Here is a 24,785-nt window from a genome sequence, read left to right on the forward strand (position 1 = left end):
TTAAAAAGCAAAGATGGTTTATTTCACAGCAAGGTTTCACTCTAACCCAGGCTGGCCTCCATCTCACAGTGATCCTTCTACTTGAGTACTGGAACTTAAAGGAGTATGCCACAACCAACTAAGCAAGGAGTTTTTATATTTGCTTTAATAGATGACTTCTAAGGATTGAAAACTATCTAGTTTTCTAATTACTCATGTTTGTTTTAGCAAACTACCTTTATTAAAATGTTTGAGAATTGTAATTATTCACTGAAAGATGAATATAATGTTGGTAACAGAAGGATGAATTCAAAAAAATCTTAGGTTAATTAACCACTATGACATTACTGACTTAGACATAATATATTTAAAGTTATAAAACTTGATGGAGGGCTGGAGAGATGGCTTAGCAGTTAAGTTGCTTGCCTGCAAAGCCAAAGGACCAAGGTTCATTTCCTCAGGACCCATGTAAGCCAGACACATAGGTAGCACATGTGGCTGGAGTTCTCTTACAACAGCTAGAGTCCCTGATGCACCCATTCTCTATCTGCCTCTTTTTCTCTGCCTCTCAAATCAATAAAGAAAAATTAAATATTTTTTAAAGTTGTAAAATTGATTGAGTAGGAACATAAGTTAAATCTTTGTCCTTGGAAAAAAATTGAAATAAAATGACTTAAAAAGTTATGAAAAAGGAAACAAAATAAAAATAAGAAAAAAGGAATGAAGGAATAACTAAAGCTATTTTTTCCTTTTTGTTGACAGTTTCCATACTTACAGACAATAAACCATGATAATTCCCTCCCCTTCCCACTTTCCCCTTCACAAATCTACACTCGATCATACCCCCCTCTCTCCATTAGTCTCTCTTTTATTTTGATGTCATCATCTTTTCCTTCTATTTGGAGTCTTATGAAGATAGTAAAGCTATTTTTAAAAGGAAAAAAAGGAATGCATCTGACAGATAATTTCAAGCCATGAAAATTTTGCTGTTTTTCACAATTTTTAAAATTTTATTTATTTATTTATTTGAGAAAAGAATAAAGAGAGAGGAAGAAGCAGATAGAGAGACAGGTGGGCATACCAGAGCCTCCAGTCACTATAAATAACTCCAGATGCATGCACCACCTTGTGCATCTAGCTTGTGTGGGTACTGGAGAATTGAACCTGGGTCCTTAGGCTTTGCAGGCAAGCACCTTAACTGCTAAGCCATCTCTCCAGCCCCACAATTTTTTACCTATAGGAAAATTTGTTCTTTATAACAAATTTTGGCTGACACAGTAAATCTTGCCCTTTCATGAATTTTAGATTATACATGCAATGAAACTACCTTAGTTACTTAAGTCAATAAAATATCTAACTGTCCTACATTACTATTACACCATGACTCAACTGTCCTAGAACTGTTTGTAAATGATTTTCATGAGAATCAATTTGGAAATAATTTTCAAAGAAAGAAAACCTAAATGGCCATGGCCTAAATATCATACAAAGCAAAATGACCTTGATTCTTGTAAACGTTAACAAAAATTTCTGTGTGCAAGTAGGAAAAACACTAGCCCAATAAACATGGCTCAAACTAGTCTTCAGTGGAGTTTTATTTTTTTAAAAACAATTCTTAAGTTTTAATTATTTATTTGCGAGGGGGAGGAAAAGAAGAGAATGGGCACACCAGAGCCTCTAGCCACTGAAAACCAACTCCAGACACATGTACCACCTTGTGCATCTGGCTTATGTGAGTCCTGGGGAAGTGAACCTAGGACCTTTAGCCTTACAGGCAAATGCCTTAAACTCTAAACAATCTCTCTAGCCCTTTAGTTGAATGTTAATTCCACGATTCAAGTGTTCATTTTTTTTTAACACTCTGTCTATTTATTTGAGAGAGGGAGGAAGAGAGAGAAAGAATAGGTGGGCCAGGGACTCTAACCACTGCAAATGAACTCTAGACACATGTACCACCTTTGAATCTGTCTTATGTGGGTGCTGGGGAATCAAACCTAGGTCCTTAGGCTTCATAGGCAAGCACCTTAACCACTAAGCCATCTCCCCAGCCCCTCACTGGTTTTGATAATGTAAATTTTGCAATGTTTATTGTCAGAAAACAATAGCTTATACAGAATAATTTATGTAGCTTTGTTTTTCTTTTTAGTTTTTTGAGATAGGGTCTCGCTCTAGCCCAGGCTGACTTGGAACGCACTATGTATTCCCAGGCTGGCCTTGAATTCATAAAGATCCTCCTGCCTCTGTCTCCCAAATGCTGGGAATAAAGGTGTGCACCACCACACTCAGCCTGATTTCATTTATTTTTGATGAGTACATTTCATGTTCACAAGACCTTAAAAACAAGGGCTGAAGAGGCTGCTCAGTGGTTAAAGGCACTTACCTGCAAAGCCTAATGGCCTAAGTTCAATTCCCAGCACCCACATAAGCACCTTAAATAATACTTTCCCAAAACTTGAAGAGTTTATTCTGCCTTGCCATAGGATTCCACATAAAATCCTCTTGCCATGCACCCCACCTGCCACATGTTAAGTCTTAATCTTAACACTAAACCCAAACACATAGCCACCATCCTTCAGAAAGCTTTCCTATATAAAGTCAAAACTTTCAGAAAGAAAACTCCGGTTTACCACTTTGTACAACTGGCTTTAGGTGGGTACTGGAGAATTGAACCTGGGTTAGCATGCTTTGTAAGCAAGTGCCTTTAGTTGCTGAACCATCGCCACAGACCCTCAGATCTTCAGCCCAGTTTTTTTTAAAGAAATATAGGTAGTTTCCTTAGATAACAGAATTGGGAAAGGAGAGACATAGGACATAAGATAGCTGCTTCTGGGCTGGAGAGATGGCTTAGCGGTTAAGTGCTTGCCTGTGGAGCCTAAGGACCCCGGTTCGAGGCTCGATTCCCCAGGACCCACGTTAGCCAGATGCACAAGGGGCGCACGTATCTGGAGTTTGTTTGCAGTGGCTGGAAGCCCTGGCATACCCATCCTCTCTCTTTCTCTCTCTCTGACTCTTTTTCTCTCTACCTGTATCTCTCAAATAAGTAAATAAAAATAAAATAAACAAAAAAAATTTTAAAAAGATAGCTGCTTCCTTATATAAGGTAATTTCAGTATAATTTTTTTAATTTTTTTTTTCTATTTGGATGATTTATTTTGGTCATTTCTCTTTAAGTTTAGTAATTTCTTTTTGAAAAAAAAGTAGCAATCTAATCTGATTTACTACTCCAGAGAAATGAAATTTGTGTGTTTTTTAATGGTTTACTGAAAATGGTCTAATAATGTAAGGTTAAAAAGTTACCATTTCCTAAATTTCTCATTTAATATTGCAATTCGTAAATTAGTATGAATAAATTCTAGAATTTCTAGCAAACTAGAATACTGAGATATGACCCCTTCCTGGTTTGTTATGGTAAAAAACAGATAGTTGAAAGTTCAAAAAGAAAACAGGCTGAGGAGATGGCTCAGCAATTAAGACTGCTTGTCATATAAACATGAGAGATTAGAGGGCCTGGGACAGCCTAAGTTTGATTTCAAACACCCATATTAAGAAGTTGGGCTTAGCCATTATGGTAGTTTGAATGTATGCCCCCATCCCATAGACTCAGGTTTTGAATTTGGATTTCCAGCTGCCTGACTGGAAGAGGTGTCACTGGGGATGGATCGTGGGGCTCAGCCAGCTCTAAGGTGTGTTTTGGAATGATTTGATGTCTAGGCCAGGGGTATGTAGAGAGGTTTGAGCCCTGCCTGGATCCCCTACACTGCTGCTTGTTGGTTTGGTGTTTGTTGCTCTTGGTGTTTGTTGTGATTGGTGGTTTCTGATGGTCTTTCTCGGATGGATTTATAGAAGCAGCTTCTTCAGCCACCAGTGGAGCTTGCCCCTGAACCTGTGAGCTTGAAATAAACCCCTTTATCCCTAAACTTTATCTGATTTAGATGTTCATCACAGCAAACTGAAACTAACTACAATGGCCATGCACACCTGTATTCCCAGTCCTGTGGGAAATGGAGACAGAAGACTTGATGGAGCTCGCTGGTCAGCTACTCTGACCAAAAGTGACAATTCCAGAGGCTGGAGAGATGGATTAGTGGTTAAGCACTTGCCTGTGAAGCCTAAGGACCCCAGTTGGAGGCCTGATTCCCCAGTACCCATATAAGCCAGATGCACAAGGTGGCACATGCATCTGGAGTTCGTTTGCAGTGGCTGGAGGCCCTAGCGCGCCCATTCTCTCTCTCTCCCTCTCCCTCTCCCTCTCTCTCTCTCTCTCTCTCTCTCTCCCTCTCCCTCTCCCTCTCCCTCCCTCTCCCTCTCCCTCTCCCTCTCTCTCTCTCTCTCTCTCTCTCTCTCTCTCTCTCTCTCTCTCTCTCCCTCCCTCCCTCCCTCCCTCCCTCCCTCCTTCTTTCTTTCTCTGTCTGTCTGTCACCCTCAAATAAATAAATAAAAATAAACAAAAAAAAATGTTTTTAAAAGATGACAATTCCAGGTTCAATTAAAGACTTCATCTCAAGGAAACACATGGATAAGTGATAGAAAGTGGACACTCAAGCCAAGTGTGATGTGCATACCTTTAATCCCACAATTTGGGAGGCAGAGGTAGGAGGATTGCCATGAGTTCAAGGCCACCCTGAGACTACATAGTGAATTTCAGGTCAGCCTGAGCTAGAGTGAGATCCTACCTCAATTAAAAAAAAAAAAATGCAGTAGACACTCAAGGGCTGGAGAGATTGTTCAGTGATTACATTTGCCTGCAAAGCCTAAGGACCCAGGTTCAATTCCCCAGTACCCACATAAGTCAGATGCACAAGATGGAGCAGGCAGCTGGAGTTCATTTGCACTGCCTAGAGGCTCTGTTGCTCTCTCTCTCTATCTATCTATCTATCTAACTCTTTCTCTCTCAAATAAATAAAACATTGAAATAAAAATATTTTTAAAAAGAGAAAAATAATGGATACCTAGGTTCTTTATTCTTCTTAAGAACAAAAAATGTTAAGCCAGGCATGGTAGTGCATGCCTTTAATCCAAGCACTTGGAATACAGAGGCAGGAGGATCACTGTGTGTTTGAGGGCAGCCTGGAACTACAGAGTAAATTCCAGGTCAGCTTGGATGTGTAGTTAGTTTCAGTTTGCTGGGAAGAACATCTAAATCGGACACAGTATAGGGGCTAAGGGGTTTATTTCAAGATCACAGGTCCAGGGGCACATTCTATTAGTGATGGAAGAATTTCTGTGTAAGCCTTTTTTTCATAATATATTTTATTTATTTGTTTATTTGAGAGAAAGAGAGAATGGGCACGACAGGGCCTTTAGCCACTGCAAATGAATTCCAGACATGTGCGCCCCTTTGTGCATCTGGCTTACGTGGGTCCTGGAGAATCGGACCAAGATCCTTTAGTTTTGCAGGTAATCACCTTAACCTGTAAGCCATCTCTCCAGCCCAGAAGCCTTTTTTTAACAGCAATTTATTCCCTGCTAACTGTCTAGCTTTTAAGAACTAGGACTGAACTAGGACTGCAGGACCAGTAACACAAGTGGTAATCACTAATGATCAATATCAGAAGACAAGAATAGCCAGAAATACAAACTAAACACAACCTCCAACAATGAACACTGGTCCCTATATTTTGAATAAAATGGGTACTATTTACTTACACTTTAATGTCTCTCCAGCATATGGTATGTGTAGTTTGAATCGGTCACAGTTGGGCCCAGGAGTCAGTGATGTGCAGCTTAAGAAGAAAAGAAAAAAAAGTAACAAAGAGAATACTTTTAAGAACAAGTTGTAAAAGCTCACATATTTATGACAGTTAATAAAAGTTAATAAAAGGTGATCCACATAGATAAAAGGCTAAAACACTAGCTTACAGAAGATAATGAAAGCCTTGAACAACCATGAAGGCCAAAACAATAAGGCTTACCCTGAGACAAAAATAATTCTTATATCTATATGCTTTCTAACAACAAACACCAGCAGTGCTCCAAGTACTTCTCACAGAGAAGTGTATCTTGACTTTTAAAACTACACATATCATCCAAAACAGGTCTCTAGTCTTTGATGCCAAGAACTGTAGAGAGGAGTAATTTTATGGTCATATTTTAAACACAGACTCAGCTGTACACATTTGGTCTTTTTCTGGTAGCAGATGGCTTTCTTTCTATCCACAAAGGTACACCGCTTCTTCTAGACTTGGTACACTACAGCTTGCATCTGCAAGGGAGCACTAAGCATCGTACTCTATTTCAGATAAAATGCAAATGAAAAGGGGGGAGTTGAGTTAGTCACCCAGGTCTCAACATCTTCTTGTTTTGTACTCCTCAAAGCCTTACAATATGGTTTGCTCTCTAGATTTACCTGTCTTACAAAGCACCTTGTGGCCTCACAAGTCGGAACTTAGCTGTAGAGTGATAGCACTGGCAGCCTAACGCAACAGAACACTGACGGGAAGCTAATGGAGAAGTAAGGTATCTTCACTTAATAGTTTTGTTCTGTTGTTTTGTTGTGTTTTTTCAAGGCACGGTCTCACTCTAGCCCAGGCTGACCTGGAATGCACTATGTACTCTCACACTGGCCTCAAACTCACACTGATCCTCCTACCTCTGCCTCTTGAGTGCTGGGATTAAAGGCACACACCACCATGCCTTGCTTCATTTCATTTTTTAAAAAGGTTGTTAACATTAAACAATGAGCCACTTTTCCCCACTGGCTCTGAAGCAATTCTGAAAATGAACCTCAAAAGTAGTTGAATGAATAGAAGCACAGCTGGGAAGCTGAGGTAGTGGGGATCACTGTGAGTTCAAGGCCAATCAGGGCTACAAAGTTAATTCCAGGTCAACCTGGGCTAGAGTAAGACCCTGCCTCAAAAAATAAAACTAAAAGATTAAATGAAAATGTTTCCTTTCCTTAAATTCCTTTTATCTAATGGCTTTGGTCATGATATTTAACTTGCTATGAAAATTCAAATCACATTCAAAGACAGCATTCATTTCTCTGGTAACCAAAACCCAAAAAGGAGCATGGAACCCAATGCAAAGCCCATGCCTGTTCATGCACAAGGTTCTCAGTTCAGTCCCCAGCAAGAAGCAAAAGTAAGAGGTACAGAGCAAGAAAGAACAAGAGTGAGAATGCTACCAAAAAAAAAGAGTCAGGCCGGACATGGTGGCACAAACCTTTAATCACAGCATTCTGGAGGCAAAGGTAGGAGGATCACCGTGAGTTCGAGGCCAGCCTGGGACTATACAGTGAGCTCTAGGTCAGCCTAGGCTAGAATGGGACCCTTCCCGGAAGGAAAAAAGAAAAGAAAGAAAGTTTTTAAAAGATAAAAAAAACTCTTATAAGCCATGTGATTAAACTTAAGAGCAAACAAAAAATTTGTGTATCTACATGCATAACCAACTGCAGGGGAGTCACCACAATGTAGCCAAATGTGGGTGTTTTCACAGCTTTAGTACCTTCTGCATTTCCTGTATTTATGATGAATATGAACTGTTTTATGGGTAAACACATCCTTTTTATATCTGACTAAAGAACTGTGGCTGGGATGGCCAGATTCATCTTTGTCTTTAGCAAATTTTTTATATAAACTAACAAACTGGTCAGAAGTACATTTGTATTTCATCCCTCTTTATATTATTCCTAGTTACTGAGATATGACTCAAATTATTTTAATATTTCATTATAAAAAGGGAAAGCTGTCATTGTATTGTACTTAATAGGACTTTTGTGATGGTCAACCATTAATAAGGACTAACAAAGTTACATGCAGGTATCTCACAATACATAAAATATTGTTTTTGTAGGTTGATTTGGTTTATGTGTGTGTATTTTTGATTTTTTTTCTTTTTTAAAACATATTTTTTATTTATTTGAAAGAGAAAGAGGCAGAGAGAATAAGAAAAAAAGGGCATACCAGGGCTTCCAACCACTGCAAATGAAGGCCAGAGGCCAGAATCATGTGCCACCTTGTGCATCTGGCTTACATGAATTCTGAGGAGTCGAATCTGGGTCTTTTGGCTTTACAGGCAAACACATTAACCACTAAGCCAGCTCTCCAGGCCTTTTGTTTTTCTTTTTATATAGGTTATATTCTTATATCCTTTCACTCTGGTTCTCCATTTCCCTAAGGGCCCTCCTCAGTAGAGTCCTTGGTGTTCAGTGTGAGGTAATTAGAACATTAGTATTTTTTAATAATGCAAAATATACATGCTGGGGGCTGAGGAGATGGCTCACCTGTTAAAGGCACTTACTCACAAAGCCTGCCTGCCCACTTTCAATTCCCCAGAACCCACAAAAAGCCAAACACATAAACTGACACGTGTATCTTGAACATGAGACCCCGGCATGCACATTCTCTCTCTCTCTGTCCCTCTCTCTCAAATAAAGAAAAAAAAAATTAAACACACACATACATACACAAACTTTCGGGCTTAAGGCTAACCCTACTATTTGATGCTGTCTGGAAAGCACTGATTTATGCCATTTTTGTTCTCTCAGCCACCTACAAAGAACAAGGCAGACAAACCCAGGGATCCTTCCCTGAGCCCTCGCCAGTCTTGCCCTGACTATTAATTTACCATTTGGTGTGTTCCTCTACATGCATGTGCTTAACCAACAACACACTTGCATCAGCTGAGAAGGAAGTCCTCAGTTTTGGCAACCTTAAGTAACACGTGATAGTAAAATAAAATAGGCTCCAAGACCAGTAATTGCCTTGTAAATAACCTTTAAGTCACATGCTATAGTGAATAATTATTAGCAGAGATTGCATTTTTATTTTATAGAATAAGTTTCTTTTTTTCTGGATCTAACATCAATGATTTTACTCAAACTAAATCAGTTTCAAAATTACCATGACACCCAGACTGGACACAGCAGTATGAAAACCAAGTGACTAATAGGTGATCTCAACATCTACCTAAATGATCTACAAAAAGCAAAGGCATTCAAATAGATTCAAGGACACTTACATACTCAGCCTAACTAGCTGATTAAATCAAATGGTACAAGGTAAAGTCTCATGCCTGCCTCCAAGGAAGCACGAGTTAAAACTGGTGAAAGCGGGGCTGGAGAGATGGCTCAACAGTTTTGCCTGCAAAACCTAATAACCCTGGTTCAATTCCCCAGGACCCACATAAAGCCAGATGTACAAATCATACATGCATCTGGAGTTCATCTGCAAAAGCTAGAGGCCCTGACATGCCTGTCTCTCTGTCTCTCTCTCTCTCTCTCTCTCTCTCTCCCTGTCTATGTGTGTGTCTGTCTGTCTGTGTCTCTCTCTCTCTCTCTCTCTCTCTCTCTCTCTCTCTCTCTCTTCCTCTCTCCCCCCTTGCAAATAATAAATAATAAACTGTTAAAAGAAAGCAGCAAAACTACACTATGATAGGTTTTGTTACAATCTTCTCCAAGAAATGGACCGATCTACTCGATGACATATGATGCTCCTGATGCAGCACATGTCTCCCCCTGGAGCTCCAAAGCCAAAAAACTATTTCTAGAAACCTACTAAAAAATTCCTAGTATAGATTCCAAATTGCCATTACCAAAATAAGTGACTCACCACAGAATGTTTTAAAAATTACAAAATTAAAATATTCAAGAAAATGTGTTTGTCAGTTCATGAGGCATTAACTGTTCTTCCCAGCTTCTATGCCATATCTCCTTTTATAAACAATAAATTTCAACTCTACTTTAGAGAATATTTTTTTAATGTTGCTGGGTTTTCTATAACAATACAGGCTCAACTACTATTTTTAATACATAACTAAGAGGGGAAAAGTTTTTAATTCGTATGTGTGTGCTCCACATTCACATTTGTATTTTATTTTTGGTTCATTAATATATAAATATGCTGCATAATTAAATTAAAATGCATATATTTGGGTTCATAATCAAATGTTGTAGGTGTACCTTGGTCTGAATGCTTACATGTTTCCAAGATTCCTATCATCCCCAACGTGTTGATATTAAGACAGAAGCTGACTAAGTCATTGTAAAATGGGACTAGTACCTTTATAAAAGGTCTGAGGATACAGTGCATGGTTGTACACACCTTTAACCCCAGCACTCAGGAGGCCAAGGTAGGAGGATCACTGTGAATTCAAGGCCAGCCTGAGACTACATAGTGAATTCCAGGTCAGCCTGGACTAGAGCAAGACCCTACCTCAAAAAAAGAGGGAGGTGGATCTGGAGAGATGGTTTAGCAGTTAAAGTGCTCACCTGAGAAGCCTAAGAATCCAGGTTCAATTCTCTAGTACCCACATAAACCAGATGCACAAGATGGCACACACATCTGGAGTTCATTGGCAGTGCCTTGGTGCACCCATTCTCTCTCTCTTTCTTTCTATCTGCCTTCTCTCTCTCTCAAACAAATATTTAAAAAAAAGGTCTGAGTGGAGTTGGAGAGACAGCTTAGCTGTTAAGGTGCTTGCTTGTGAAGCCTAAGGACTCAGGTTCAATTCTCCAGGTCCCACATAAGCCAGATGCACAAGGTGACACATGCATCTGAAGCTTGTTTGCAGTGGCTAGAGGCCTTGGCACACCCATTCTCCACCACCCCCTCTCTATCTCTCTCCCCCCCCCCATTCTCTCTTTCTCTAATAAATAAATAAAAATAAAGATAAACTTTAAAAAAGGTTTGAGGAAGTTTGTTGAGCCCTCTGCCTCTGTACCACATGAGGTACAGAGGACACCATTTAGGAAAAACCACTTCCACCAGACACTTAATTGCTGGCACTACAATCTTACATTTTCCAGCCCAGCAAGACTGTGGGGAAATACATTTTTACTATTCATATATTACCCAGTATAAAGTATTTTGTTACAGCTACCGAAACAAAGACAGAGTGCATAATCAAGATAGTCGGAAGTTCTTCGAGTAGAAAGGAGTCTTGATTTTCAATAAACTTCCACTGCAATCAGAAGACAAAAATCACACCATGAAAGTCAAGACACAATTTAAGTAACAAGTCAAGACAACAATAGATGCAAGTCACAAAGCAATTAACATGATTAATTGCCAAATTAGTGGTTAAAGGATATAAGCACAATTGATTTAAGAAAACAGGGACTGCTTTTAGCCGTATCAAGGAAGGCTCATCAGAAAACGAAACAAAATGGCTTCTCAGGGTGAGTTGGAGCTGGCCAAATAGGGGAACCCAAAACACCTTCATACAACTGTCCTTAAACTGGGGTAAAAGCTGAAGACAGACGCTGCTGGAAGTTTTATCCTGCGGTGAACTTCTGGGCACACAGCAGGCCCATGACAACTGAAATCGTTCCCGGGAACTAGGTGGAGGTGCAGAGGACACACTTGCTCCACAATCACAGCAAAGTCACACAAACCACATAAATGTTAGACTAGCTGCTGTTCCAACTGTGAAGATATTGGTAATCCTCACATAAATTTTATTAGGGCTCAGGCCAGATGGCATACTATTTTTCCACATTTAATAAACAATATAACTGCATAAAAATAATTTTATAACACCAATTTTTCAATGAAAATATTCATATAACCTTTCTAAGCCATTATTTTCATCCCTTGATCCAAAACAGGTCCTAACTAGATATACTTCCTAACCTTTGAACTCTGGGGTCTGATCTTTTATCTCATGTACACTACCTTATCTAAATTCCTGCCTACGGGGAAAGAGCTGGAGAGCATGATCTTTGCAAGCTCTGTGAGCTCACTTCTCAAGGGGCTGGACCAGCACAGCTTGGACCTGTTTCCCTTGTGAACCTTCAAGGATGTGCTTAATATGTGTCACCCCCAGAGTGCCACACACATACCAGGTGCTCAACATATACTGCTTTCATTTTTCTTTTTGAGACAGGCTATCACGAGGTAGTTCATGCTGGCCTTCAACTCATTCTTCTGCCTTGGACTCCTCAGTGAACCACCATATCTAGGCTTACTCTTATACAGGGTAAACTTGAGTAAACACAGACCAGAGACTGAGTGATAAACATTCTGTCTACACAAAAGCCATGTTTCCTTGGAATCTCTGCACTTGAAAGGTAGATAAGGGAAGATAAGATCAGGAGTTTAAGGTCACCTCCACTACATAGCACATTTGAGGCCAACATGGGCTACAATGAGATCCTGTCTCCAATAAAAACTAAATATAGGGGCTGGAGAGATGGTTTAGCAGTTAAGGCATTTGCCTGCAAAACCAAAGGATCCCGGTTTGATTTTCTAGGACCCACATAAGCCAGATGCACAAGGTGGCTCATGCATCTGGAGTTCATTTGCAGTGGCTGGAGGCCCTGGCACACTCCCTGGACCCCCCTCAAATAAATAAATCAAATATTTTTTAAAAAAGTAAATATACGCCGGGCATGATGGCGCACGCCTTTAATCCCAGCACTTGAGAGGCAGAGGTAGGAAGATTGCCTTGAGTTCGAGGCCACCCTGAGACTCCATAGTGAATTCCAGATCAGCCTGAGCTAGAGTGAGACCCTACCTGGGGGGTGGGGGAGAGTAAGTATGCAAAGTAACCATACTCTCAGAATTTTATCTATCCAACTAACAGGAAATTTGAGAGAAGTCTTCATTCTTACAACTATCTACTGTATTTGTTTTATAAAAAAATTATATTACCCAGTTTTGTGTCTGTTATGAAGTTTTAAGGTCAATGTGTAAAAGTAATATTAAGTCTGAATCCAATTTTGTTAATCAAGCTTAGTGTCTCATTTCTTTTTCCCTTCATTTTTCTAGCAATACATCTTCATAATTTATCAGAGACTTTCTGGAAATTTTTAAACTCTAGTCTTTCATCAGACTGGAAATTTTACACTGAAGAGTCTTTAGCTGCTCAAGTTCCCTGGATGGCAAGATGAGGGGTCTTTTATATTGTCCCAATCTCCCTGCTCATCTGGGTTTTCTCCCAGTAGCAGTAAACATGATTTCTTCCTTTTTTTTTTTTTTTTCTTTTTTTTTTGGTTTTTCGAGGCAGGGTCTCACTCTGTTCCAGGCTGACCTAGAATTAACTCTGTAGTCTCAGGGTAGCCTTGAACTCGTGGCGATCCTCCTACCTCTGCCTCCCGAGTGCTGGGATTAAAGGCGTGCGCCACCACGCCCAGCTCTATTTCTTCCTTTTGATACTTCTCAGCTAACAGCAGTATCATTATAGTTCATTCCTTAAAATTCATCACCAGATTATCTGACTACTCAGAACCTGTAACATGACTTCATTTTCACCTAATTATTTTTATCCTTTTAAAGGGTTTTGGGGGGTGGGATTTTTGAGGTATGGTCTGGATCTAGCCCAGGCTGACCTGGAATTCACTATGTAGTCTCAGGGTGGCCTCAAACTCACAGTGATCCTCCTACCTTTGTCTCCCTAGTGCTGAGACTAAAGGCGTGCGCCACCAAGCCTGGGTCCTCCAATTTATTCTTTTCTTTTGTTTTGTTTTGTTTCCGAGATAAGGTCTCACTCTAGCCCAGGCTGACCTGGAATTCACTATGTAGTCTCAGGGTGGCCTTGAACTCACAGTGATCTTCCCACCTCTGCCTCCCAGGTGCTGGGATTAAAGACATGCGCCACCATGCCAGGCCCCTCCAACTTATTCTTACATTGGCTTCCAGTAAGAAAATATTAACTAATTTGGTGACCATATTTGGAAGAGTCAGATAACCTCGTAATTTGAATGCTAGCATAATTCATGGAAGTAATTTTTGGAACGTTTAAAGTTAGACTAGCTCAATTTGAAATTATATGCCTCTACATCTAAGTAATGGCCACAAATAAAAATAAATAGTAATGATAATAAAGTAAAAGCCATTACACCCTAATCTCATGTTCTAAACCCTGGTACTTCCCCAATTTTGACAAAGTTATACTTCCAGTTTTCCATTTAAACCACACTGATCCTCAGAATTCTTTTCTCACAAGTAAGTTTTATAAACTAATATGTGAAAAAATATACATAATAAATATAGCGGTAGAAACTTGACAATGAGAATTTTTAAATCTCTCCCTCTCTCTCTCCCCCCCTCCTCTCTTTCTCTCTCTCTGCCTGCCTCTTTTTGTCTAAAATAAATTAATAAATAATATCTTTTAAAGTGAATCAAGGCCAGGCATGGTGGCACGTGCCTTTAATCCCAGCACTTAGAGGTAGGATTGCTGTGAGTTTGAGGCCACCTACATAGTGAATACCAGGTCAACCTGAGCTAGAATGACACCTTACCTTGAAAAGCCAAAAAAAGAAGAAAAAATAAAAAGTGAATCAATGGTATGCTTAAAATAACTTCATGAATTTGATTTATGCACAAATTCTAACAGTGAAATTATATTCCTTCCCCTATGCTATTTAACATTTAGACATCTACAAATTCTTATCTAATAATCTACTGCTAAGATGTAACCCATACACACTAAATGATTGCCTAGAAAATATTTATATTTTTGGTGGGAGGAGGGTTCCAGGCAGGGTCTCGCTATAGCCCAGGTTGAGCCTGAACTCACATTAGTCCAGGGTGACCTCTAACTCAGTGACCTCCTACCTCTGCTGGGATTAAAGGAATGGGTCACCACACCCGGTTTATTTTTATTTCAGATAGCTACTTTTTCTAAGTCATTTCTCATACGGAGCTAGACTTTGTCTTTTAGTCTTAATCTCCCAACAAATTTCTATCTGAATTCTAACCAGCTACTGTGTTTTCCTTAAGTACCAAATGATGCTTCACAAATGGAAACAGCTGAACCCCACTATAGCATGCTGTGTTGTATCTTTTCCTGGCTGATCTTTTCTTAAGAAAAATAACAATGATATAACATTTGGTAAAGAAAACCTGGGATCTAGCCCAGGCCTGGACCACTTACCAGCTCAATAACCTCTCATGTGTTTAAAAATGGCTAAGGACAAGGATTAAACTTCCTCATAGATTACTGGGGGCGAATATCAGTCTAAGTAAAAGAAATGTATAAGACTTGAATCCCAGCACTCGGGAAGCAGAGGTAGGAGGATCACCGTGAGGTCGAGGACAGCCTGAGACTACATAGTGAATTCCAGATCAGCTTAGGCTAAAGTCAAAAATAATAATAATAATAATAAAGAAAGAAATGGGGCTGGAGAGATGGCTTAGCGGTTAAGCGCTTGCCTGTGAAGCCTAAGGACCACGGTTCGAGGCTTGGTTCCCCAGGTCCCACGTTAGCCAGATGCACAAGGGGGCACACGCGTCTGGAGTTCGTTTGCAGAGGCTGGAAGCCCTGGCGCACCCATTCTCTCTCTCTCCCTCTATCTGTCTTTCTCTCTGTGTCTGAAGCTCTCAAATAAATAAATAATTTTAAAAAAAAGAAATGAGAAATGTAAGAAACCATAGGAAAAAAAAAAAAAGAAAGAAAGAAATGTATGCTAGTAATGAGTGCTAAATTCATTTATTACACATTTCTTTATGAAAAACACAACAGGCAGTTAGTCTATTTAGAGTTCTGAATCCACTGCTGGCCTTGGTCAATATCTACCACCCAGTTCACAGTAAAATCAATTTTATGTTTGTTTCAAGGATGTCATTTCTGGAACATAAATCATGTGCTCTCATGCAGATTCCTAATGATAAACCCACACTGGGAAGAGCACAGAGAAGTGACAAAGATCCTACCTTTGGGTTTCATTCACTCCTCCACCAAAGTCCATCAAAACCTACCTTCTTCAGACCAATACACATGTCCTCTTTAGTCTTTGAAACCCTACAGGAAAATCTTTTTAAAGACATATTCACTTATTTCTACAAATTACACAAATAAAACTTTTTCACTATAATAAATGAAATGAAAATACCAATTATTGCTTCATTATTCATAGTCCTTTTCTTTCCTGACTTAACCACCATATTGAATTTGCTAAATATTTCCAAATCTTTCTCTTGATATATGTATGTACACAAGCATATACAAAAGAGGCCTTTTCTACACAAGTACAATCATTCTATACCTACTGTCGACCTCTTTATCATTCAGTCCCATGAGCTCAATTCTTTGGAAGAGTTATCTTTGGAATTATTAGCTAGATTCTTTGGAAGCCCACACAGTATATGCAAGTGGTGGACCACTGACTTCATTCCAGTCAAAACAGATTCCTAGAGCTTAAACAACTCTTTGCTGAGTGACTACTTTGCATGTGGTATAAGGTATGCAGTGTTGACCAAAACAGGCATTGCCTTAATGGAGCTAAAATTCTTTTATGAGAAAAATTAATGTGAGTGTGGTGGCACATGCCTGTAATCCCAGCACTCCAGAGGTTAAGACCAGAAGTAATTGCTAAGAGTGTGAGGTCAGCCTGAGCTAAAGGAAGGTAGGAAGGGAAGCAGAGAGGGAGGGGAGGAGGAAGAGAAGGATGAAAAGAGAAGGAGCAAGGAAGGGAGGGAGCCTTTTGTGGGAGAGACATCACCAACAGTGTTAACCAGCAGTAGACCCTGCAAGCCTTCAGGCTGGCCAGCCAGGCCAAATGTGCCATCTGGTGCAATAGTGGCATGTCTGTTATGGGAGAAATTAAATGCTCTCTAATTGGACAGAAGGCCCACTCCATGGGAGGGAATACATGCTTGGTATTGAAAGCCTAGTCTAAAACCTATGGCTGGGGAGGTCATAAGCCTTCGGGGAGTAACCACTACTGTTGTCTGATTAAATGGATATGCTATGCCCACCAAACTGCCCTCTAAACACTTATGTTTATGTCCATATATTAATGCTACTCTCACTTTTGGCTAAGAGTAGCTTCTCTTTTCCAATGCCAGTGACCACTGGGGAGACTCAAAACTCACCAAAGTGCTACAAAGAAGTGATAGTGGTATTCAATACTAAGTGAGACATCTCTATCACACCTTCCAAGGCTCAGGATCCATATGGAAGAGGTGGCAGAAAGAATGTAAGAAACAAAGGAAGGATAGAATTGCTTACAATGCTGTCTTCCAGACACCTTGATATTCATTACCTCACAGTACCTGACACTACCTACACAAGACTTTCATACTAAGAGGGAAAAAAAAAATAATGATATCAAAATAGAACGAAGCTTAATTGGAAAAAAAGAAGGGATTCAATGGAGGATAGATTTGGGAGAGAGAATAAGGATTGGAAAAAAGTAGGACATGAAAGATGTGCTCCAAGACATCCATTTGACTCAACACTTGGATCCACAAACTGACAAGAACAAAGGCTGAGATAAAAAGAAAGGAAAAAAAAAAAAAAAAACCCTTCAGAAAACAAAACTTCAAGAGCAGCAAGGCCAGTAGGATAAACTAATCCTTCAAAGATAAACACATGACTCAGGAAACATGGCCCTGAGAAGGAAGGATATAAAATTATTTCAAGCAACATGCCACAAAAAACAAGATTATTCAATCAACAAGGAAGCAAAAAGGAGAGCTTTTCTACATAAGCAGAAGGCCGATTTTAGCATATAAAGTGATAACATAGAAAAACTAATTTGGACCTCTAAAACAAACTTATGTGCATACAAGTATGCACCAGCAGGCGCTCACCCACCTTTAAATGCAAGCAATCTTGCAAGTTTATCATTGTAGTGAAACAAATACGGTCACAAAATACTACTATACACTTACAGAGTATGGCAAGAGACAACAGGAGTGACCTTGTCATTCCTTTGGAGTGACACTTCCTAGATGCCTCTTCTGCCCCTTCACAGGACACACTAATTGCTTCCCTTCACCTCTTTCCATATCCCCTTCTCCACACCAAATGTAATCACCATGAAAGAAAGCCTGAGATTCACAAGTACATATAATTCAGGCTCAGCTTTGTTCTTGCACTGACTATCCTAGATTACAGAACCCCAAGATCAGTAATTAAAATGTTTACTGGTCAAGGTCAAAACAACCATTTAAAATCTAAAGTACAAAATATAAAGTAAAAACTATTTTTAGAGCTGGGGAGATGACTTAGTGGTTAAGGCACTTGCTTATAAAGCCAAAAGACCCAGATTCAATTCCCCAGGACCCACATAAGCCAGATGCACAAGGAGGCACATGCATCTAGAGTTCATTTGCAGCGGCTAAGGCCCTGGCACACCCATTTTCGCTCTCTCTCTCTCTCTTCTTCTCTCCTCTCCTCTCCTCTCCTCCCCTCTCCTCTTCTCTCTTTCTCTCTTTCTCTCTCTGCATTTCTCTTAAATAAAAATAAAGTGTTTTTTAAAACTATTTTTTAAAAAGCCATATGTGGCAGCACAGGCTTGTTTTGCTTTTTTCTTTGGTTAGGTTTGTTTGCAGAGTCAGGATTGAACCTGCCCATCACAAGCTCTACCATGCACTATTTCCTCAGCCTTTTTTTTTTTTTCACATTTTTATAATATTTTTATTTATTTATTTGCAGTAGAGAGAGAAATAGAAAAGACAGGCAGACAGAGAGAATTGGTACACCAGGGACTCCAACTACTGCAAAGGAACTCCAAATGCATGCACCACTTTATGCATCTGACTTTACCTGGGTACTGGGGAATCATGCATGGACCATTAGGTTTTGTATGCAAGCACCTTAACTGATAAGTCATCTCTTCAGCCCCTCATTTTTTATTTTGAGATAAGTTCTTGCTAGGTTTCCTAGGCTGGCCTTGAACTCTACATATAGCCCAGGTAGACCTTGAACTTAATATCCTCCTACTACAGTCTCCCCAAAATCTGAGGTTACAATGCACCACCACTCATAGATATAGCAATACTTTTAAATTCTAAAAGCTCCATAAATAGCTTAATTAAGATTATCTATAATATATATAATTATAATCAGAAGACAACTAAACAAGCTAAGCAGGATCTAAGGGAAGAAAACAGCATGAGGAGCAGGAAGATTTTAACTTGTTTTCACAAGTTAAAAATACTTAAGAAAAGCCAGACGTGGTAGTGCATGCAATCCCAGCACTCAGGAGGCAGAGGTAAGAGGATTGCCGAGAGTTTGAGGGCACCCTGAGACTACAGAGTGAATTCCAGGTCAGGCTGAGTAGAGTGAAACCCTACCTCAAAAAAAAAGAAAAAGAAAGAAAGAAAGAAAGGGAGGAAGGGAAGGAGGGAGGGAGGGAGGGAAAGAAAAGCACCTAAGGAACAATTCCTAAAGGTCACCTCGCATTCAGTACAATCGTCCAATACCAGCACCATACTCCTCCCTCCTCACTGTGCTTTCAGGTGTTTACAGATTCTACCTTAGGACATCTATGACCACAGCCACTGCCCACACTGGCAGAGTCCAATAGGCCACCACTTATGCCATCATTCCTAGAAGGAAATCCCTACTCCAGTGTGCACACTCTTTAAAGGCCTCCCTGGCGGACCAGCTGTGGAATGAGCCCAGCTGGGACTCATGGTCCATGCTTGTTCACGGACACTTCACCAGGACATGGCAGAGCACGAAAATGGTAGCATTCCAAAAGAGTGAAAATGAACTCCAAGGACTCTTCAGGCCTAGACTCAGAAGTCACATATCACTCTCCAGCATCCTACTGGTAGAATCAAATCACAACTTAAAAGGTGAAGAAGCAGACTACCTCTTGGTGAAAGGCAGGGCTGCATTCAAAGGACAACAGATAAAGGAAATCATGCTAAGCCATCCTCCAGCCTGAAAGAGCAAACTTATTAATTGACTCATGTCTTTCTTTTTCTCCCCTCTGCCATCACCACATTTGATGATTCTATCAACTCTCACCTGGTCTATTGTAATAGCCAGTTAGCTAATATAGCATGCCCTGAACAAATCATTTTCCACGTAACAAGCAGCAATTCTATTTATTTTATTTTGGTTTTTCAGGGTAGCGTCTCTCTCTAGCCCAGGCTGACTTGGAATTCACTACGTAGTCTCAGGCTGGCCTTGAACTCAGTGATTCTCCTACCTTTGCCTCCCAAGTGCTAAGATTAAAGACATGCACCACCATGTCCAGCAGCAACTTTATTTTTGAACTTAAGCAAGATCATGACTCTGGTACTTAACAGCTATTCATTTCACTCAGGATGGAAGCACAGCTTCAAATCTAGTCTCTTCGACTCTATATAATTTGACCACTGACCACCTCTAAAATCTCATCTCATTTCTCTCTCATACACTCTCTATATATTCCAGCCACAGTGGTTTTACAGACCTTGAACATGTAAACCTTTGTCCTGCCTTTGCACATGGTTAGTTCCTTTTGCATCAATCCCCTGAACTCTTTACACTGAATTAGTCTCACCTTCCATGATTCACTCAAATGTCTTCTCTGAGAGAGCTCTCCTGAGCATCACTTCTCAACCAGTCCTAACCACATCAGTCTGCTTTTATTTCCTTTTCTCAGTAAAAAGACATTCTCTTAACTAACTATGACAGGTTTCCTGATAGAATGGTAATAACTATTAACTGAGGTCATTTTATAAAATATTTAGTATATATGGTTAAACAGGACAATTTTTAAGAATTAAAACAAGATGGATATGGAAAATTTGTTCTGTTAGATATCATGACACCCTATAAATCTAAAATAGTTTTTAAAAATGGGGATAAAAACATGGAACAGAATGCCTCAAACAGTCCACATGCCATATAAACTTGAGACTAAGGTCATGCTGAGTCAATTAATTATCCATACAGAGGGGAACATACACCCTTGTCTTGCCCCATAGGTGGAAAAGCAAATTTAAACATTTTTTTCTAATTTTTAAATTTTTATTAACATTTTCCATGATTATAAAAAAAAAAATCCCATGGTAATTCCCTCCCGCCCCCCTGACACTTTCCCCTTTGAAATTCCATTCTCCATCATATTACCTCCCCATCTCAATCACTGTACTTACATATATACAATATCAACCTATTAAGTACCCTCCTCCCTTCCTTTCTCTTCAAATTTAAACATTTTTTTAATTTTTATTTATTTATTAGAGACAAAAAGAGGGAGGGAGACAGATTGAGAGAGAGAAAATGGGCACACCAGGGTCTCTAGCCACTACAAACAAACTCCAGACACATGTGCCACCTTGTGCATCTGGCTTATGTGGGACCTGGGGTATCAAACCTGGACCCTTAGGCTTTGTAAGCAAGCGCCTTAACCACTAAGCCATCTCTCCAGCCCAAAAAAAAAAATTTATATGCAAGGATCAGAAAAAGGAAAACTTTTAAAATTCTTAGAGAAAGATGTACTACTTTTTTATATTTTATTTATTTATTAGAGAAAGAGAGAGAATGGGCATGCCAGGGACTGTAGCCACTACAAGTAAACTCCAGACATATGTGCCATCTTCTGCATCTGACTTTACATGGGTAATGGGGAATCAAACCTGGGTCTTTGCTGGCAAGCGCCTTAACTGCTAAGCCATCTCACCAGCCCATGACTTTTATATAGACCAAAATTTCTTAAAATTCTCTCTCTCATACTTACTACACACACACGCATGCACGCACACATGCACAGCCGTAAAATGAAAAGATTGGGCTGGAGAGATGGCATAGCAAATAAGGCACTTGCATGAGAAGTCTAAGGACTCAACTCTCCAGGTCCTACGTAAGCCAGATGTACAGTGATACAAGCTCGCAAGGTCACACATGCACACAAGGGGACACACATATCTAGAGTTTAAATGCAGTGGCTGGAGGCCCTGGCATGCCAATTCTCATTCCCTCCCTCCCTCCCTCCCTCTCTCTCTCTTTCTCTGTCTTTCTCTCTCCCCCTCCGCCCCCCTCTCTCTCCCTCTTTTGCTCTCTCACATTAAAAAAATAAAGGCCAGTCTGTTGGGCTTGCCTCAAAAGAAAGAAGGAAGGAAAGAAGGGAGGGAGGAAGAAGGGAGGGGAGGAGGGAGGGGAGGAAAGGAAAAAGCTATTGATGAATTTGACTTGGGTATAATTTTCCCACTTGAAATGGACATCAGTAGCACCAACCTGAACATAAGTCACAGACTTCATGCCGGTTCGTGTAATAATACATGTAACTGTCAAAAGATTAAAACCCAAAATATCCAGGTATGGTGGTGCACACCTTTAATTCCAGCACTCGGGAGGCAGAGGTAGGAGGATTGCTGTGAGTTCGAGACCACCCTGAGACTACATGGTGAATTCCAGGTCAGCCTGAGCTAGAGTGAGAAGTGAGACCCTACCTCGAAAAACAAAAAAAACAAACAAAAAACCCATAATACTTTAAAATGTATAGAAACAGAGGAACAATTCAGATAAGACCACCCCAAAGGAAGATATCTGAATTGTCAATAAGCAAATGAAAAGATCTATTATCACGCTAGCAATCAGAGAAACTTACATTAAAACCATTATAAGATAGATACCATTTTACACTCACTGACTTGCCAATATCACGTATTGGGTTAGGCTCCAGAATAATGGGAACTTGCATTCCTTTCTGGTAGAAAGAAAATTATATTATCTACCACATCTAATTAAAAAAAAATGCATATGTCCAGGAGAATACCAGCAAGGAGTAGCTTTCAAACTTTTTTCATCATTACTTTTGATATATTTTTCATTATAACCCAGTACACACATATTTATTTAACTAAAATGAAAATTCACAAAATACTATTTATTCTTATTATGTGTGACACATGCTGAGAATTTGCATTCTGTTCTTATTCATATCTTGAATGTTGGAGTGACTCACTCAATTGATTTTACAACTACTAATGTGTAAACATACTCAAATCGAGAAACTTTGCCCCAGAAAATATTCTCACATGTATTTTCTTGAGTGATGTTCGCCCTAGCATTCTCTGTCAAAATTCAGTGAATTAAAAACTAAGAAGGTGGTTCAGCAGTTAAAGGCACTTGCTTGCAAAACCTGCCAGCCCAGGTTCAATTTCCAAGCCACCCATGTAAGCTGGACACAAAAGTGGCACAAGTGTCTGGCATTCCTTGCAGTGACCCTGCCATACCCATAAGCACACATACACACACACTCACACACAAATAAATAAATAATTTTTTAAATTTTCTTAAAATTGGGGTCCTAGTCACACAATGGACTATGATATGGCAGTTCAAATAAAATATCAACATAAGTAAGTCTTTCTAATTTAGACCCAAGCCAGACATAGTAGAACACTGCTTGTAATCTCACCACTCAGGAGACTGAGGCAGAAGGACTTCATAATCAAGGCCAGTCCAGGGAGTGTACTGAGACCTTGTCTCAAAATAAAAATAAACAAAATGGGCTGAAGAGGTGGCTTAGTGGTTAAGGCACTTATTGCGAAGCCTAAGAACCCAGGTTCCATTCCCCAGTACCCACATTAGCCAGATGCACAAGGGGGCGCATGCATCTGTAGTTTGTTTGCAGTGGCTAGAAACCCTGGCATGTATGCGCTCTCCCTCTATCTCTCTATCTCAATCTCTCTCCCTTTTACTTTGTCAAATAAATAAATAAATAAAAACAAAATATTTTTAAAAAGAAAAATAAATGAAATAAGCAAATTCCACATAACTATAAACAGTACCACATCACTTGTTTGAAGTCAAGCATGCAAAATAATATATTGCTTAGTGATACATTTCCATAGATACAGTATGAATATACAGGAGAAAAGGATAAGAAGATCAAGGAGGAGAAAAGAAAATCAACCCATATAAGAACCAAGTGAGCAGTTACATAGTAAAGTATTAAAACTTTCCATCTTCCCAGATAAACAACTGCTCCCAGACCACAGCTTCTTCCCACGCCAGGTTGTAAGAAAACAAGGTCCAGTCTGCCACTACACTCAAAGACAGCCAGAGCTCTGAGACCAGTTCTGGTGGCTTTGAATGTAAAGGTCCCCATAGCCTCAGGTGCTGGTGATTAAGTCTCTGCCTTACCCCTTAGCAGGCAGAGCTCTCCAGCAGGAGGTGCCACCAGGGGCAGACCAGGGACTGGAGTCTAGCCCTAAGGTGTATTCTTAAACAGCTTGAGCTCTGGCTATTCTCTCTGCTGTGGATGTGATGAAGTGAACCAGCTTCTTCCACCAGGATGAAGCTTCCCCCAGAATCAGTAAGCCTGAATAAACCCTTTCCTCCCATAAGCTGCTTCTGGTCAAATGCCTGTCCAAGCAAGAGATGGTAACTGCAACCCAAGTCTTCAAAGGTTATGCCACTCAGCTTTTTTTTAAAAAAAAAAAAAAAAAGATCTTATTTTTATTGATTTATTTATTAGAGACAGAGAGAGGGAGGAAGGGAGAGAGAGAGTGAGAATGGGCACGCCAGGGCCTCTGGCCACTGCAAACAAACTCCAGAGGCATGTGCCCCTTTGTGCATCTGGGTAACGTGGGACCTGGAGAATCCAACCAGGGTCCTTAGGCTTCACAAGCATGTGCCTTAACCACTAAGCCATCTATCTCTCCAGCCCACCACTCAGCTTTTAAAGCTGCTCCAGCTAGTGAGTAATCAGGTGATAATACTGAGTATCTATTTTAACTAAGTAATGAAATTCAGAACATGGGCAAAAAATGCAATAGGCAGTTGTAGGCGGATAGGATGTCAGAGCAGCAGATGCCCCAAACACAGTCATGTGCCAGTAAGGTTGAGTCACTGCAATATGCTGCAAAAGAGATTCAGGCTCAGTTGCCACAGATTACAGTGAGCCCACTCTGCATCTCCCCCCACTACCCTTGCAGTGAGCCCACTTTGCTTCTCCCCCATTATACTTGCAGTGAGCCCACTCTGCTTCTGCCCCTACTACCCTTGCAGTGAGCCCACTCTGCTTCTCCCCCATTATACTTGCAGTGAGCCCACTCTGCTTCTCCCCCATTATACTTGCAATGAGCCCACTCTGCTTCTCCCCCAACTACCCTTGCAGTGAGCCCACTCTGCTTCTCCCCCATTATACTTGCAGTGAGTCCACTCTGCTTCGCCCCCAATACACTTGCAGT

The 24,785-nt window shown here is 40.1% G+C and overlaps 1 protein-coding gene across 1 annotated transcript in view; it reads right to left on the reverse strand.

Moving 5' to 3' along the window:
- Babam2 (BRISC and BRCA1 A complex member 2) overlaps positions 1 to 24,785 on the reverse strand; it is a 442,166-nt gene that overhangs the window by 395,162 nt on the left and 22,219 nt on the right. Inside the window, exon 3 of the mRNA XM_004669403.2 lies at positions 5,626 to 5,702. Within this exon, the coding sequence (XP_004669460.1) occupies positions 5,626 to 5,702 (77 nt within the window). The remainder of the gene's footprint in view (positions 1 to 5,625; positions 5,703 to 24,785) is intronic.

The sequence above is a fragment of the Jaculus jaculus genome, chromosome 5 (genome assembly GCF_020740685.1).
Source record: "Jaculus jaculus isolate mJacJac1 chromosome 5, mJacJac1.mat.Y.cur, whole genome shotgun sequence".
Taxonomy (NCBI): domain Eukaryota; kingdom Metazoa; phylum Chordata; class Mammalia; order Rodentia; family Dipodidae; genus Jaculus; species Jaculus jaculus.